The sequence below is a fragment of the Pyrus communis genome, chromosome 12 (genome assembly GCF_963583255.1).
Source record: "Pyrus communis chromosome 12, drPyrComm1.1, whole genome shotgun sequence".
Taxonomy (NCBI): domain Eukaryota; kingdom Viridiplantae; phylum Streptophyta; class Magnoliopsida; order Rosales; family Rosaceae; genus Pyrus; species Pyrus communis.
The window spans coordinates 24,239,297-24,255,108 of record NC_084814.1 but is presented as its reverse complement, the minus strand read 5'-3'; the positions used below and the strand labels follow the sequence as shown (position 1 = coordinate 24,255,108).

The window sequence follows — 15,812 nt, the reverse complement described above, 5'->3', positions numbered from 1 at the left end:
ACACGTGTGTATAATACGGCTCGCTGCATCGAATTCTGCTATTATTTTAAAGTCAAGCCCTTCCCTTCCCGCTCTCCTCCCGCCATTTCAGACATTTTGCGCGGGAAAATCCCTAGTGCGAATCTGGAAATCGAGCTGTTCTGTGTAGTGATTGCGAGTGTTTCTGTGCATAGAGCTTGCGTGTGTCGAGAATGGAAGGCAGTGAAAGCGAGGCAGCTTTCAATTCGCTGAATCTGAATCCGCAGCTGTTCATCAACGACGTCTTAAACGTCGCTGATGACTTGGTCGGCGACGCTTTCGATCATTTCCACCAGTAAATCTCTTTCCATTGATCATAATTATTATTTGTTGTGATTAATTTTATATTATTTTTCTTATTAGATGTGAATTTTTGTAATTTATCAAAATTTTTCTGGGTTTTTTTTTTCAGACAAGCATCAACCTTTCTGACAACTGAGGGCACCGAGAGAGCCCAAGATCTATCCAGGGTATAATTCTAATTTCTACTCTTCATCTTTTTGTGTTTTTCCCCAATTTGCTTAATTTCAATTTATTTCATAATTCCAAGGTTTCTCCTTTCACAAATTCTATGAACTTCTTTGCTTTGTTCTGTTTGAGTGAGAGTATTTGTCTACACATTTGATTATTTTAAAACAAAAGAAAATTGATTGAGGATCACAAAAGAAACTCGAACCCGTGACATTTGGGTGACAAAGTAGCAATTTTTCCGTTGCGCCAAGGCTCGCCCTCCAAAAGGAAATTGATTGGAGATTATAATCTTTGCATTCGAACTTAGTAAGAAGATGCAATCTTTTTCGATAATCCCGTGGGGTTTACTTGTTTGTTTATTTGTTCGTTTATTCCTCTGTAGGGTGTTGATATCATCCGCAAAAAGGTTCAATCAGATCTTGATAAGAAGCTGGCCGTCTGGGAGCAGTACTGCCTTGACTACGTTTTTCAAGTTCCAGAGGGGTTCGACCCGGCCAAGGATGTACGTTCTTTTCAGTTTATTGATGCTTTCAGTTATGTTTTTATCCACACTCCGATTGTTCCGTTCTGTAAACTTGTACAATTTGTTGTCTAAAGAAAGTTATTTTCTACGATGGACCACCTGTCGACGCTTCTTTATGTCAAAATGCAATCGTTGACGCAGACCTGGATGCCGAGCTGGATTTGTTGAGGAATGAACTTACTGAGGTAAATACGATACTAAAGTTGCAAGAATATATCTTGTCTGCATGAAATTGTGAACTCCTTGACGTCCTGATTGACATATCTTCGATGGAATACGTGCGCAGGCTGGTAAGGAGAATGCTGCGCTGAATGGAAAGATCCAATCGTTAGAAGGACAGTCTGCTTCCAGAGATCGTTGTTCTGCGCTTGTCAATGCGACCTTGCAACAATATGAACTAAACTCTTACCATGAGATGTTCCAGGGTAAGTAACTAAATGCTTCCTCCAAATATGTATAAATTTACAGTTTTTTAGCGCCCATTTTTCACTCATGATATTGGGAAACATGGATTTACATATTTCCCTATGCTTTTTTCCCCGTCTTGTGTCTGAAACCTTCAACGAAGTTACTATGTTTAAATGTTTGTACAATATAATGGAAGACTTGACACAAAACTGAACACGATGGTGCTCTAAAATTCATATAGTCGACCCCACTTTAACGCCAGCATTAGTACTCTGTCCTGGAAATTTGAACTTTCTAGCTGCTAGGTTGCCGATGGTGCCCGCATTACAACTTATTCCTTTCTTTCGTCGCTCCACATTTATATATGTTTTGCAGACAAATCTGCATTTGGTAATGTGCTAGGAAAATACATGCATTTAGTCATTCAAAAGTTTGTATCTCGAGCTACGGTTTGAAGCATTGTAAAGACGAAAGGTTCAGTAGATTACGGGTTGATGCAGAGATGGTGAAAATAGCATCAGAACTTCGGATGGAAGTGGGCAAGATGCAGACCGAAAAGATGGAAGAATCCGAACGCCTTAAGATCGGTTGGATTAACAACGAGCACAGAGACCGGTCTGTGATGGAAAGTCGCAGAGTTAATAGCTACAGAGTATGTTCGTGTTTAACTAGTGACCTTGCAAGTCGAACTTGTTTTAGGGCGTTGGAGTTCCATATTTTGTAACGTTATACTCTGTTTTGCAGGCTTCTGTAATGCTAAGTTGGAAGATCTTGAAGCGTTTATAGCTCATACGAAAAACATGTGAGCTTCATGCCTATTTTTGTAGGTTTCTCGGATACGAGGTTGGAAGATCTTGGAAGAATTTTTAGTCGTTTGTGAAAAACTTGTGAACTTTCATGTGTGAATTTCTTCGGTCATGGAAGATCTCAACGGATTTGAATTTTACACAAACTATGAGATATAACCCACGATTTGTTTAATTGATTTCGAGTGAATTTACAAAACCACCACAAAGCCGTTTTAGAAGGTACTTTTGACACAATAACTTCTTAATAAGGAAAATTAATGAAAAGAGTTTAAAGACTTTGAGTTTTAACAATAAGACAAAATAAAAGGTAAAATAAATAGTATCATAATTGATTTTTTAGTATAAAAATGTAATTATTCATTAAAATGAATAGTATCAAAAGTTTTTCGTTAAAGTATCCTTCTTAATATTCACGACGAGACACCATTCTGATTAAATGAAAAACTTGGTAAAAAAACATCGATGGAAAGAAAAGGCTGCAGCAATGTAGTAGGCTCTCCACCATTTTATGAAACTCAATATTTGTCCGACCAGATAAAACTCTAGCAATTCTTATCGGATGCATCCCCAAACTTTTTTATTCCCGTTGATTTCTGCAGCCATCCGATCCGGTTTGATAAACAAAAATCCTAAATCGGCAAACTACAAGTGAATCTTAACAAGTCATATGATACTTTCCCTTCTGTCGAGCCCTGCTTTGGTCTCTGGTTTGATGATCGCACGTGGTAAAAATCCAGTTTTGTGGACAGATGTGGGCTTTCATTCCTTAGGGAGTGAGAAGGCTGAGGGGAAAATAATTTAAATAAATGATAAGCTTCCAACTCTCTTTAACATTCAGTACACAACTGCACTCGGCAGAGTCACCCGAAAATTTTGATGGTAAACCGAAATAAAGCACGACGATGCAAAACCAGTAGCCATCCGTACCCAAAAGTTAAAGGGAGAATAAGAGATTTCTACTCAACGTTACGGTTTGGCAACAAATAGTAGCTTGTATGAAACTATGAATGCATCTTACAATCGGTGTTTTTAGATAAATGTACCTGCATTTGTATTAAATCCTTCGTGCAGAAGAATGACCATCTCTTTTACAGTAGTCAGCTGCAACTAGGTACCAGACAAATGTACCTGCAATTTTACCAAAAATAAAAGTTACGAAAATGAGCTAGGCAAAGCAGATGTGCATGCAATGCAAGAGAAGAAGAGAGGAAGATCTTAATTTAAAAAAGTACAAACCTATGCGAAGAATGAAAGACGAATCTTACATTTGTTGTTATAGAGACCTACAACAAGCTCTCAACGTTAAGTTCTACATAGGAGCACGGATCAGGAATATCAAAGTTGTTTAACACCTGAAAAGACACAAAAATACACAATTAAGGTAGTAGAAATCGACTATCAATCGCGATTAACTCAAAGCAGGAATGGGGAAAGTTTATACATATAGTACAGAATCTAATCCCGTAGCTATAGCCTTGTCAAAAAATTAAGTTCTGATATGTACCTCAGGATGAAAAATGCCAAAAACTCCAATGCGCTTCCCTTTATAGATGATGCTCGCTTGTCTCCCCGGAAGAAACTCGGGATCCTTCAGGACATGTCAAAATTACATGTAAATCATCCATACCAACCCAAAAGAGCTAGCAAAAGACAAAAGTAAAAGATATACTCACATCTGAAGTCTCAATGAAGTATCCTGTATTGTCACCAAGAGGAACAAAAGAAGCCCCAACCGCTTCCATAATTCTGTCCACCAGGCCATGTATCAACTGCAGATCAGAAAGCAAAGGTAAGCAATATGTAATTATTATTCGTAAATGTCACTAGGTTCTAAAGTAGGACAAACCAACAGTATGCACCAGGATGTTCAGTATTGTACCTCTAACCCAGACGTAGCACCGCAGTACAGAGCTGCTAGTTGGCAACGATTTCTTGCACCAACATCTGTCTTCTCATCCAATAGTACTATATCACCCACTTCAAAAATCTATAACAAAATAAAATAAAAAAATGAAAAGTTACAATGTAAAAAGAGTTATATCCATCCTTGCTATAATTCCTTCAATAACTTATCAGAAAAGGGTAAAAAAAGTGCAACCCCAGAAGAGAAAATATATTGTAGAAGATAACTTTGTAACACATATACCTTTATGGGCTTCGGATGATCTTTGTTGTTATTAACAGTTTTCAAAATGCCAGGCATCAGACTCGTTCTGACAAGCTCACAATCAGATGAGCGGGGATTACCAATGACCACAGCCTTCGATTTGTCATCTTTACATCTTAACATTGGGAAGTTTTCTTTCCACGAGCCCAATATGAATGTCAAGACCTCTGTAAACCCATTCATTGCAATCTAACACAAGTTTGAAGCAACACAAAAGAAATTAGAATAAGCCACACTTCCATTAAGTATAAGGTACAACTTAAAACTGTTATGTATCAACTGACAAATCTTTATTACAAACCTCCGATCTGATGAGTTCAGTGAACTCATTCAAGGCTAGTGGCTTCAAAGAAACAGGCTCGCTCGTTGGAATATGCTTTCTCATTGGAATATTATTGTATCCATATGCAATTGCAACATCCTAAACACAAAAGAGTATACTTTGTCAAGAAAAACGGGGAAAAGAGTTTGGTTTATTAAGCCAGTGAGATCGCCATGACTAATTATACCTCCACAACATCACAAGGGTGAAGAATGTCACTTCTGGTTGGAGGTACAGATACAGTAATATTGTCAGATTTAGATTGCTCAGCATGCAATTGCATCCTCTTCAACAGACCAGTAACCTACACAATAATAAAGAATGATGAGAAAAGCAAAAGGATGCAGTATATCAACTAAATCTGCTATACTTCATGAAAACAGCATTATTCCTGCAAAATATGATTACGCAAATAAAAACATTATTGGATGCAGTAAGCAATATTAAAGAATGAAAATGGAAAAAGTAACATGCGGTTATTGATATACCTCTTTTGCTTCCAAAGATACTCCAGCATAACTATTGACATAAGATAGAGAAACATCCATGTTGTAGATGGATAAATCAGGATAAACATGTGAGCTTCCATCAGAATATAACACTTCAACTGGTTCAATCTCAAATTTCCTTTCGCAATATGCTGAAAATGCCGTTACCTAAAGGAAAAAGGTTATGCCATCGTCCACTGACATGTGAACCAAAAACTAGGAAATAAATGCGTTATAAAATTTCAGGTTCTTACTATTGTGTTCAGAACAATCTTGGCTTTTGTCAAATCAGTGGCTGTACATTCTACGAAAACATTCTTTGTCTTTAATGTGATTGCTGAATGTGCACCATTAATAATGGGCGGTAAAGACAAAACAGTTCTGCCAAAATAAACGGAATATCACTTATCAAGATTTAAAGAAATACAAAGCCATATATATAAAGTTATCAACACTATGTTACACAAGCAGTCATTGAAAAAATCCCAACAAAGTTAAGCTTTTCAACACTAGGAAAAGGGGAGGAGGTAGTTAAAAGATGATGAGAAATGTCAAAATAATCAATGTATGAGAAAGAAAATATCATACCTCTTGTGATCATATAAAACAGGAAACACAGGCGAGTTCTCTATTATGTGCAAGAACTTCTTCAGCTTCAAATCCGACTGCAAGAATACAATGGTAAAAACATGGATCACGATATTATTAGGTCATGGTAAAAAGGAAATTATGGAAAAGATTTGTGCAAATTAGCTATTATGGAAATGGTTTCTAAAATTCTATTTGTTGTTTGGTTTGGACAAACTATAACCCATCCCCAAAAAGGGGAAAAAGAAGATAAAATTAAGAACCACGCAGTTAGGAACTCACTTTATAAAATTCCATGAGCTCATCTGCTCTGAAGTTCTTCACCTAATGTAAAAATCAAAACAACATGATATTAAAAATCAAAACAACATGATATTAGAGCTAACAAACTATTTAAAGAATCAGAGTTGTTACTAAATTTTCAATTAATTGGCAATAGCATAAAATTTAAAGAATTACCTGTTTCAAAGGCACAAAATTTATGCTTGAAGGTGGCAAAGCCTGAACATGGAAAGAGAATTGTAAGCCACAAGTAGTATTGGATTGTGTACGTGAAAAGTACAATTAACAATAAAAAAAGAACATGAAAATACTTTCATTGAAATGCATGCTGTACCAAGAAATCTTTGCTTAAGACAGAAATTTCTACTTTTCATTCCAAGAACCATAAGTTTCAATAAAGAATCTAAACCATTACCATAATTTTACAATAAAATCCAAAACCAAATGAACCTTCGTAAAAGAAATCCAGAATATAATAAAGTAGCAAAGTGAACAAGTTTCAAAAGCTCACTTCATATGTGAAAGGGGCTTGTAATGTGTCCAAGTCATGAGTCCCAATGGCAACTAGGGTTCTTCGCCTGTAAAATAGACAACAGGTGTGAACACTAGAGCTGAAAAACCACGGACGATCTTTGGACAAATGACCAGCATTAGCTCTTATCGTAAGTTGATGAATTCAGTCTGATTTGTCTTGTTATTCCTACCCTTCAAGCATTTAAATTAATTAATGAAATACTCTGATTTTTTATACTCTTATCTTAATCTAGTTTAAACTGAGTCATCCGTTTCTATGATAAACTTGAAGTGATTTATATCCTAAGCTGCTCCAATACAGCATAGCAAGACGAGAAAAGAAACAAGGATTCATCAAAGGGTCCTTAAGATCAGATGGATTGGCCTAGTCCAAGAGATAGGCGTGGAACGTAATACAAATGAGATTGGCACAAATGAGAACATGCCAAACTAAATCAAAAATCAAATCTATGAGTCAGAATAGATTACCGGCAGAATCAAATCTATGAGTCAGAAAAGATTACCGGCAGATATTTTGATGGAGCTTGTCTTGGAGATCAATGAAGCTGTTATAACTCGCTTCATCAAATGTTACACCTCTTAAAACAGCACAGACAACAAAGGGGCGTATGGAAGAAGTCTGCAAGCAGATAGACGCCTTTGTAAGCTCAACAATATCACCATCAACTAAAACCACCTACAATATTCCTTTCCCGTAATATAGTTACCTCTGATTTCACATGCATTTTAATCATCGACTCCTTACTAATGTTCGCCAACTTATACGTTGGAATGTCCTCTTGCCCATTGAAAACACGCAGCGATTGAGCAATCCCTTCGAGGCAAAGCAAATCGTATCTACATACAAATCAAACAACAACATTGTACTAAAACCCATGGAGTATGATAAGACATCAATTCACAAAACCAATCCGATTAAGTAAATTCTAGTTTCAAATCAAACAAACACTAGTAAACTCGTAATTCAACACAGAAAAAGAAATCGAAAAATAACAATGTACCTATTCGCCGGAACTTCGATTTTGTAGATAACTTCTTCGTCTTCGTCGCCTTTGCCGCCTTCATCATCCAAATGTTTCTCTTTCCGAATAATTGCTTTCTCAGTCGTCTACAAACACACAATAATCACGATAAATCAGATAAATTAAGCAAAAATTAAATTAAATTAAATTAAACAAAGATTAGAGACTGTGAAAACTGCTTACGACGTCATCGAGCTCGATGCCGAAGTCGAAGCATAACTCCTCGAACTCCTCCTGAGCTGTCAGATTCAAATTCAACACCGCAGAGAGAAAGTGTGAATTTCGGAATTCACAGGTAAATGCATCGATTAAATGGAGAGAGAGAGAGAGAGAGAGCTCACTGTATGTTTTTCCTAGAGCTGCATACAGACGATCGCGGCCGACGCCGACGGTAGGCATGGCGGACGTTTGAGGACTCTGAGTCTCTCTCCGATGATAGCTCTTACGCAGAGACTGCCAGCACAAGAGAGATACGCAAAACCCTAAGCTTCGGACTTTTCCGATGGTATGCCTGTTTTTATTTTTCTTTGGGCCTACTGGATTATTTATATTGGACCAAAATTTGGGCCTTATAGGTGCCTCTATTGGGTTACGGCCCAAATATGTCCATTGTTCGAGGCCACCCCGAGGCCCATAATTCCTTAAACCCTTGCAATAAAATGAATAAAACCCTAATCTCCATTGGCGTTTGACGTTTCTGCGAGACTCGGATGAGAGTGAAAAATCCCAGTCTCCAGAAATCTTAGAGAGAAAAAAGATAGGAGGAGAGAGAGAGATGGGAAGCGATAGCGAAGTAGAGAAGTCAGCGCAGAAGGAGAGGGAGAAGAAGAAGCTGCAGGCTCTCGCTCCGGTAGCCAAACCGCTCGCCGGAAAGAAGCTCTGCAAACGAACACTCAAGCTCGTCCGTAAAGGTATACACGCATACATACATACGGATATACGTATTATAATGCCTGTATAAATGTGTATGAATATATGCATGTATATAATGTGTATATAGATATTTTGCATATGGGTGAAAGTTTGATGATATTGTTGTTTTTCCTGTAGCTGCTGAGCACAAATGCTTGAAGAGGGGAGTGAAGGAAGTGGTGAAAAGCATAAGGCGTGGCCAAAAGGGGTCAGTGTTTTTTTTTTTTTTTTATCGATTTTATCTTTTTACTTTGCTAATTTGTATTGGGAAATCGATTTTATTGTTGAAAAAACTGTATTGAATTGGAAAGGACACACCTTTGTTAGTAGATTGAATTGGAAAGGACGCAACTTTGTTAGTAGATTTGAGGTTTTCGTTTGCTTTTCTTCACTTGGAATGGAGTGCAGAAAAATGGTTTAGTAAGACATTGCGGTCGACTTATCCAATTTTAATGTGATTTAGAAGGCTACATTATGAGTATTGAGGGAAGTGTTTTGGAGTAAACTTATTGGGAGGGTAGGAACTTAATTGGAAATCTTTGTACTGTAGATATCGCACGATCAATGTATTTATCTGTTGCAAAAATTCGGCTTCATCTGCTAGCTCTAGTTGATCTATGCATTTCTTGGATCATAGATGGTTGCTCAAATGGAATCATTAGTTTATAAGTTCCTAGAGATATAAGTGGCTTAGCATATAGATTGCACTCGAGTTACTTTATGAATGTTTTAATGATTTTTTGTGTAACGTGTGCTGGAGTGCAGGTTTTGTGTTATAGCTGGGAACATTTCGCCTATTGATGTGATCACTCATGTTCCAATCTTATGTGAAGAGGCTGAAATTCCATATGTTTACGTGCCTTCAAAAGAAGTAAGTTTACTCAACACTATCTTTCTTCACCATATCGTTCAACATGTCTTTTCTGTTCCTTATAGTTTTGGAAATTTACCTTATCAATTCATTGCACATTATACATTATATTATGCAATATCTGAGCATTCATTAACGTTATCACCTATCGGGTTCATTGATAAAAAACGCTCTAATGCTAGTATTGTGAATCTTGTCTCCAGGATCTTGCAAATGCCGGTGCCACCAAGAGGCCAACTTGCTGTGTCCTGGTGACAACCAAGCCTAACAAGGGGGCACTCTCCCAAGAGGATGAAGATAAAATAAAGGAAAATTACGACGAAGTTGTAGGAGAGGTCAAAGAACTTCACGCCAACCTTTTCTGAAGGCTGGGAAAAAACTTGCCCTTGTACCATCTTATTTGAGGTTTTTTCTTTTTGTGGCCTCTGAATGCCTGCCGTTGTACTTCGTTTAGAAAATTTTAGAATGTGCTTGTTTTGTGTAACTACTGAAGTTGAACGTTAAGCGGAGTTGGATTAGATATGAGATCATAATTTAGCCGGCGATACGGGTTCTGAGTTATTCTGTTCTTATATATTCTGCATTTGTTATATATATTTGACCTGCCCCTGATAAATTAAACACCTTTTGGAGCTAACACTTGGATGAATTAATTCAACTTCAACCGTGTGCGTCCAGACGCTCGGATTAAAAGTCGAAATATAAGAACCAAATGAAATTATGAATTGCCAGATCTTCCATTTCTATGCAGAATACAAGATATCAAGCAAAACAGAAAGGGATATAAAAGGCTGGAACACTTTTACTTGTATTTGTAAACCCATCAAAAGTTATTGTACAACTATGGTATGGAAGCGTTGGCCAGACCGTTGTCCCCCGCCCGTTGCAATCAAGTTTGAATCCCTCTTCCTGTGTACAGTATACCAACTATTTACAAGATTGGCCGACCACGCCAGCATAAACCTAGAAACTATATTTGCCTCCTTCCATCACACAGGCAGGCTACCCTTATTTGGAATACAGCATGGGTTTATACAAACATGTTTATAGCAGATTCTACGCCGAAAGTTAGCTGCTTGACACAATTATTTTGGGGAAATCAGACTCCTGAAGAAGAAGACACCTAAACCGCCAATTGCCAAAGCAAGAACAAGTGGGACAACTGATTCGATATCAGGCATTCTTCCAGTAGTATCTGTTCTTCCTTGGCGAAACCTCTCTGCCGTATACTCCCGCAGAAGATTGCTCAAATTGTCTATTTGGTGCATGATCTGCCGTTGACCTCGTGTTATGGCTAGTATCTGTTGAGTGTGCACCAAGTAACCAAATATGCAAACAGAAGGAAAGAGAACAGAGGATAGATCAATATGTCACCACAAGTGTATTTTAAATACCTCTTCCAGCAGTGGTGAATCCTTGACCAACTGTGAGGACGACGAAGAATTGGGCAGTAGCGTTCCTCCCAACGAGCCATTACTCAAGCTAGTAACAAAAAGAGAAGTTGGTCCGGATCCATTGCAGGCTTCGGCCGGCAGAGCCAAATTTTGCTGGCTTGCTGAAACTCTTCTGAGTGGTATCTTGGAGTTCACCTCTTCAACACGGGATGTAAACTCATCCATCCTCTCATTCAGCGTAGAAATTTGTTCTGAAAGTTGAGTAATAACTCCCTGAAATAATCCAACGCAAAATTGTTGGTGAAACAATTTCATAGTTATGTGCCATCAACAGGAATATTCGAAAAATGGGGTACCTCACCTGGTTCGAAATTGCTGCAGGTGATTCCGGGTTTCTTCCATCAAACCTTCTACTGTTAACAGCAAGTTTGGTTAGCTTGGACAAAGTCTTGTCCCTTTGATTTGAGTAAGACTGTGATATACCCCTGCCCAGTGAAATATGATGTAAAAGAAACCAATCAGTACATACAAGCATGATCAGATGGATGATAGTTCATTATCCTTTCAATTCCAGAAAGAACAGCGGAGAATGAAAATTACCGGTTGAGATACTTGTTTCTCCTATCTGCAGAAGCTCGGGAAAGTGCTTCCTTAGGGCTCGAAACGAAATCATCATCTATGCTGAGCTTTGACTTCAAATCATCTGGCAAGGCCTGTAGATTGATCACATCAGGACAACACACAAACATGACAATGCATGATCAGTTGAGAGTGAGTCATACCATAACATCATTTACAAGTTTCTCCAGCTGAATTTGTTCGATGTAAGTACGAGGAACATATGAACCATCCAGGCCGAGCTTCTGTGCAATATCTTTAACATATAACCGATCCTTTCCTTGCACCTTCAAGCAAGTTCAGTAAGTTAGTGCTAAGCTTTGCAAAATTCACCTAAAAGCAAACAAGTCTTGTTTTCGTTTCCAGAAATGAACATCTGACATGAAGAACAGCACAGGCCGATTCTTTTAAGTATTATAAAAATTATCAATTTATAGTTTGAAAAACAAATAGGAATCACCAATTTCAATATAATCTGAAAAAAGTATGTGTGGCATGATACCTGAACATATTGACGATTAAGTTGCTCCAACCAATCAGTTTTCACGCAAACCTTGTCGTCACAGAAGATATGGCTGCTCCGTTTCAAGATGGATGCAATTGTATACCCCAAGGCCATGAGACCTCCAAGCAGGCGTACGCTAACTTCAAAAGTTATTCTGGGCGATATTATGAAGGGACTATCTGTAACCCACTCCTGAGAGAGAGGAGATAAAGCTAGTCAGAGATCCTACTCTGGAAGAACAAACTATGATATTTGGACGCAACAATCCACCACCAAGCACTTATCAGCAGAATCCTACACACAAATTAATACAAATTTTCACCTTCAACACCATGTAATTAAAATATAACCATGTAAGAATGTGCTCCCATCAAAATCCCCATGTCACAATCTTCAAATCTTTTCCTTAATCCGTAATCCAGATGAAATCATGCTTATTTATATATAGAATCAGAAATTCATTTCACTAAGAAAAACAGCAAGGGTCCTGACTGAAATGGAAAGACACATTTAAATTGTTATTGCAATGGACAAAGGAATAACGGGTGCACCTCATGACCCAAACTTTTCAACTCCACAAGTAGGTAAAATCTTAGGGAAAGAAATAAATGAAAAGGGTAGCTTTAGGTGAAGAAATATCAAATGCTTCCAAGAAGAGGGTTAGTATGCATTGTAGCTCACACATTCGTGAAAAGAAAACAAGTGGGAAACAGGATCACATTAATGAAGATTTTGAGGTCTTAGATGTCTTCTCATATCTAACCAATCCTGAAGATAAACCTTTGTAGATTCATTTCTTTGCCATTGATCAATGATGAAAACAACTCCGATAAATATGTAGGCAATAACACTGGAAGGATAAAGTCAAATCGTATATATCATTTAAGAACTTCAGTTTACAGATGTCGAACCTCAAACATGAGATTGTATTTGCCATCTCTGTTCCTCATCCTTAGATACGACTGACAAGCTTCAGGATCTTCACCTGGTGGTAAAAGATATATGTCATAAGTTTCTTCTGTTCTTTCTTTGTGATCTTCCGATATAACAGCCTTGATTTGATCCACTGTCACTTCCTTTGTTGACTGCGATAAGTAAAAAAAAAAATCTCAGTGAAGCAGTCAAAAAAGTAAGCAATTACACATTGTTTGAAACAAGCAAACTGGAGAAAATGTTTTGCCAAAACAAGAAAATTTAGTAGTCAACCTTTAAAATATAACTAGGGTTCTGAAAACCAGCGAAGGGATTAAACTTGTTGGTGATTTTTATATGTGCTGTCTGAAGATCTGGCTCAATAAAGGCCTTGTACATAGGATACACCTGTACCAAAAATTCTGGATGAGAACCACCATAAATCTTTTGTACTCATAACAAAAATTTTCTAACACAGGATAAAGGGGCAACCGTTTCAGAAATTTGATGGATAATTTCTTCAGGCTGTTGGCCAGCACGTTGAATGTCCCTTAAAACCCGCTTTACAAGGTCAAAGTGAACTCCACCAGTAATAGATACACGAAGATCTAGCAAAGGTCGCAATTTCTCACTTAAAGCATATATGCCCTCAATGATCACAATACGGGAGCTAGGGGCCTCTACTGTTCTGTTAGAAGCACCGGAATGATCATCAATATACAACAGAATCAGAAGAAAATGAAAGCTATCATGTTATGTATGTGGCAAAGCATTTTCACATCATGCAGAGATGCACTACCTGTACCCTATGCAGGAGCTCGTCTTGAAATCATATATTGGAACCTGAACAGGATTGCCTGCCTTTAAGTCATGTATGTTTTCAAGCAATGTATCATAATCTGTCAGGCGTGGATCTGTTCCAAAACATTACAACAATAAGAGTTCAACCATGACTCTCAGATGTGAAATCACTTATTCAATGATCAATAATCGAACAAAAGGATTCAGATATGACAACGGAGGAAGACAGCAGAAGTACAAACCTTTCAGGAAAACTATAAACAAGGAAGTGAGCAATCTTGGAAACAAAGTAAAGAACACAATGACCAACAAAGAATAATCATTGAAAATATGTGAAATTTTGATACAAAATGGAGTTGTTAGTTTATAAGGATCAAATCAAACAGATGTTTGATGGACTCAAAAATGAGATTCTTACCATCATAGTTTCCATCGATGATTCGACTAGCGTCATTGTAGTTATCCATTGTAATAACAGCAATGCTGGGCATGAAGTTGAGCACTTTCTCAGTGAAAACAGTTTTACCAGCTCCAGAAGGGCCTGCCACTCCAACTAGTATTATCCCCTCATTCTTTTGAGCCAACTGCTGACACGCCCGAATTACTATAAAGAAACCCTTCTCAAATGACAGGACATCTGGAATTTGGACAATCTCGTATCGATCACAGTCCTTTCTTTTCACAAGCTGAACCTGATCCCGCAACAGACCAGAACGTGGCCGCGGCGATTCAGTGCCAGAACTTGTATCTTGAGCCATTTAGAGCTCAAAATCTCTGTTATTTCCTACACACTGCACGATTCAACAAATAGCAAAAGCAACATTTAATTCTGAAATTGCAGAATTTTGAACACGGAAATTCATAAATGTACATAGTTGAACATTATGTTAATAATTAACAATCCATTGATAAATTAGCATTCAAGAAATCCTTCCCAGCAGCCAAAATTACAGAAACGCAAAAACGAAATCAAAATCAAGATAAAAAATGCAGATTTCCCCCGTGAATAAATTGTCAAGAAATTAAAATAGCATAAATTTGGAAACTTCGAAATTTTGATCGAGTCAGGGTGATCAACATTCTTCAAGAGAGAAATAGAACAAGAATCAAACAAGTAATAAAATTGCAAAACTGTAAACCTGGAAATTCGCAAATGTCCATGCTTAAGCATCAAGTTAATAACTAACAATATACTAACATTGATTAATTAGCATTCAAGAACTCCTCCCAGATGAAAATACAAACGAAAATTGGAGATTGCCCAGATGAGGAAAATTAAAATCGCAAAAAGCTGAAAACTATGTAAGATTTGATCGAGACAGAATGATCAGAGTTCATACCTTTTTCAAGAGAGAAAAATAGAAGCCACAGCTGCTGCAACTGCTTTCTCTGAGTTCTGGGAGTTTCTGGGAAATTTATAACTTGTTGCAATAATTCTTGTCGGATAGCGCCGATGGATATTTATGTAAAAATTTGACGCCACATGGCGACGATTGGTTGAGTCTGATGCAAAAATTCCTCAGAAAAAAAATGGATAAACTCGGGTGTAACTTCGTAATTACAAAGAGAGCCGTTGGATTAGGTACTGACCTGAAAAGACCACCGTTGATTTGGACTGTACAAGTTTGGAATTAGATTCTTGTTTCTTTTTTACCTTTATTTTTGGGCCACTGATTTTCAGTGAAAAATAAATGAGTGATTTTCCACCTTTGCCAAAAAGTAGAAAGTGACTTATTTATTTATATTTTATGGTGAGGGTATTCTAAATTGATAATATATTAAAAAAATAATAAAAATGAGTTTAAAATTTTGAATTTTATTCAAAAGTCATATTAAATTTTTATTTAATAATAAGAACGATAAAATTAAAAAAAAAAGTTAACTAAAATGGTTTTTGCAAATAAAAAGCTACCCTGGTTTTTCTAGCCGACATCGAGTTGGGATTGAAATCGACCAATGACTTTGAGTTTCATATTTGAAACCCCAGGTGATGAAGAATATTCCGATGAAGACCAAGGTGCTGGCGACGGCAATTTTGAATCCTCATGGTCATGGGACTCGGCATCTTACTTTGGAATAGTCTCCCAAGAACATGAACGTGCCCATGGAAGACAAACTGATTACCATCTTCAAATTTCAAAAGTCGTCTATGATTGAATTTATTCTA

General features: G+C 37.3%; 4 protein-coding genes across 4 annotated transcripts; 2 read left to right on the top strand and 2 right to left on the bottom strand.

Annotated features, from left to right (window-relative positions):
- Nucleotides 1-123: 123 nt before the first annotated feature.
- Nucleotides 124-2,226, top strand: LOC137709878 (protein MIS12 homolog). Its single transcript, XM_068448857.1, has 7 exons — nt 124-313; nt 431-488; nt 872-991; nt 1,087-1,197; nt 1,299-1,437; nt 1,921-2,056; nt 2,163-2,226. The coding sequence occupies exons 1-7, from the start codon at nt 192-194 to the stop codon at nt 2,224-2,226; spliced, it is 750 nt and encodes a 249-aa protein (XP_068304958.1). The 5' UTR covers nt 124-191.
- A 793-nt stretch (nt 2,227-3,019) lies between these two features.
- On the bottom strand, nt 3,020-8,128 carry LOC137710292 (phenylalanine--tRNA ligase beta subunit, cytoplasmic-like). The gene is made up of 19 exons (XM_068449224.1): nt 7,974-8,128; nt 7,816-7,871; nt 7,612-7,718; nt 7,318-7,447; nt 7,114-7,229; nt 6,588-6,654; nt 6,254-6,295; nt 6,077-6,118; nt 5,795-5,871; nt 5,461-5,587; nt 5,207-5,374; nt 4,906-5,022; nt 4,698-4,817; nt 4,376-4,585; nt 4,109-4,216; nt 3,903-3,998; nt 3,734-3,817; nt 3,495-3,581; nt 3,020-3,357 (listed from the first exon to the last, which is right to left on the bottom strand). The coding sequence occupies exons 1-18, from the start codon at nt 8,029-8,031 to the stop codon at nt 3,513-3,515; spliced, it is 1,794 nt and encodes a 597-aa protein (XP_068305325.1). The 5' UTR covers nt 8,032-8,128; the 3' UTR covers nt 3,020-3,357; nt 3,495-3,512.
- Nucleotides 8,129-8,337: 209 nt separating this feature from the next.
- On the top strand, nt 8,338-9,976 carry LOC137711273 (H/ACA ribonucleoprotein complex subunit 2-like protein). The gene is made up of 4 exons (XM_068450506.1): nt 8,338-8,543; nt 8,683-8,752; nt 9,310-9,415; nt 9,619-9,976. Exons 1-4 carry the CDS (start codon nt 8,408-8,410, stop codon nt 9,778-9,780), a joined length of 474 nt encoding a protein of 157 aa, XP_068306607.1. The 5' UTR covers nt 8,338-8,407; the 3' UTR covers nt 9,781-9,976.
- A 234-nt stretch (nt 9,977-10,210) lies between these two features.
- Nucleotides 10,211-15,060, bottom strand: LOC137710890 (inorganic pyrophosphatase TTM1-like). Its single transcript, XM_068450046.1, has 12 exons — nt 14,986-15,060; nt 14,064-14,436; nt 13,644-13,758; nt 13,337-13,532; nt 13,139-13,252; nt 12,844-13,017; nt 11,930-12,124; nt 11,592-11,714; nt 11,410-11,522; nt 11,171-11,294; nt 10,810-11,082; nt 10,211-10,716 (listed from the first exon to the last, which is right to left on the bottom strand). Exons 2-12 carry the CDS (start codon nt 14,401-14,403, stop codon nt 10,501-10,503), a joined length of 1,983 nt encoding a protein of 660 aa, XP_068306147.1. The 5' UTR covers nt 14,404-14,436; nt 14,986-15,060; the 3' UTR covers nt 10,211-10,500.
- Between the last annotated feature and the right edge of the window lie 752 nt (nt 15,061-15,812).

What these genes read in the sequence shown, in the direction of transcription:
- LOC137710292 (XM_068449224.1), bottom strand. Translation starts at nt 8,031, where the DNA reads ATGCCTACCGTCGGCGTCGGCCGCGATCGTCTGTATGCAGCTCTAGGA. An exon ending in AAATGCATGTGAAATCAGAG is followed by an intron (nt 7,230 to 7,317) that starts GTAACTATATTA and finishes ATCTGCTTGCAG; the next exon opens with ACTTCTTCCATACGCCCCTT. An exon ending in AGCTCATGGAATTTTATAAA is followed by an intron (nt 5,872 to 6,076) that starts GTGAGTTCCTAA and finishes GTATTCTTGCAG; the next exon opens with TCGGATTTGAAGCTGAAGAA.
- LOC137710890 (XM_068450046.1), bottom strand. Translation starts at nt 14,403, where the DNA reads ATGGCTCAAGATACAAGTTCTGGCACTGAATCGCCGCGGCCACGTTCT. An exon ending in CATCGATGGAAACTATGATG is followed by an intron (nt 13,759 to 14,063) that starts GTAAGAATCTCA and finishes GTTTTGGAACAG; the next exon opens with ATCCACGCCTGACAGATTAT. An exon ending in AACTTGTAAATGATGTTATG is followed by an intron (nt 11,523 to 11,591) that starts GTATGACTCACT and finishes ATCAATCTACAG; the next exon opens with GCCTTGCCAGATGATTTGAA.
- LOC137709878 (XM_068448857.1), top strand. Translation starts at nt 192, where the DNA reads ATGGAAGGCAGTGAAAGCGAGGCAGCTTTCAATTCGCTGAATCTGAAT. An exon ending in GCTTTCGATCATTTCCACCA is followed by an intron (nt 314 to 430) that starts GTAAATCTCTTT and finishes TTTTTTTTTCAG; the next exon opens with ACAAGCATCAACCTTTCTGA. An exon ending in GAGCCCAAGATCTATCCAGG is followed by an intron (nt 489 to 871) that starts GTATAATTCTAA and finishes ATTCCTCTGTAG; the next exon opens with GGTGTTGATATCATCCGCAA.
- LOC137711273 (XM_068450506.1), top strand. Translation starts at nt 8,408, where the DNA reads ATGGGAAGCGATAGCGAAGTAGAGAAGTCAGCGCAGAAGGAGAGGGAG. An exon ending in ATAAGGCGTGGCCAAAAGGG is followed by an intron (nt 8,753 to 9,309) that starts GTCAGTGTTTTT and finishes GCTGGAGTGCAG; the next exon opens with GTTTTGTGTTATAGCTGGGA. An exon ending in TTTACGTGCCTTCAAAAGAA is followed by an intron (nt 9,416 to 9,618) that starts GTAAGTTTACTC and finishes TCTTGTCTCCAG; the next exon opens with GATCTTGCAAATGCCGGTGC.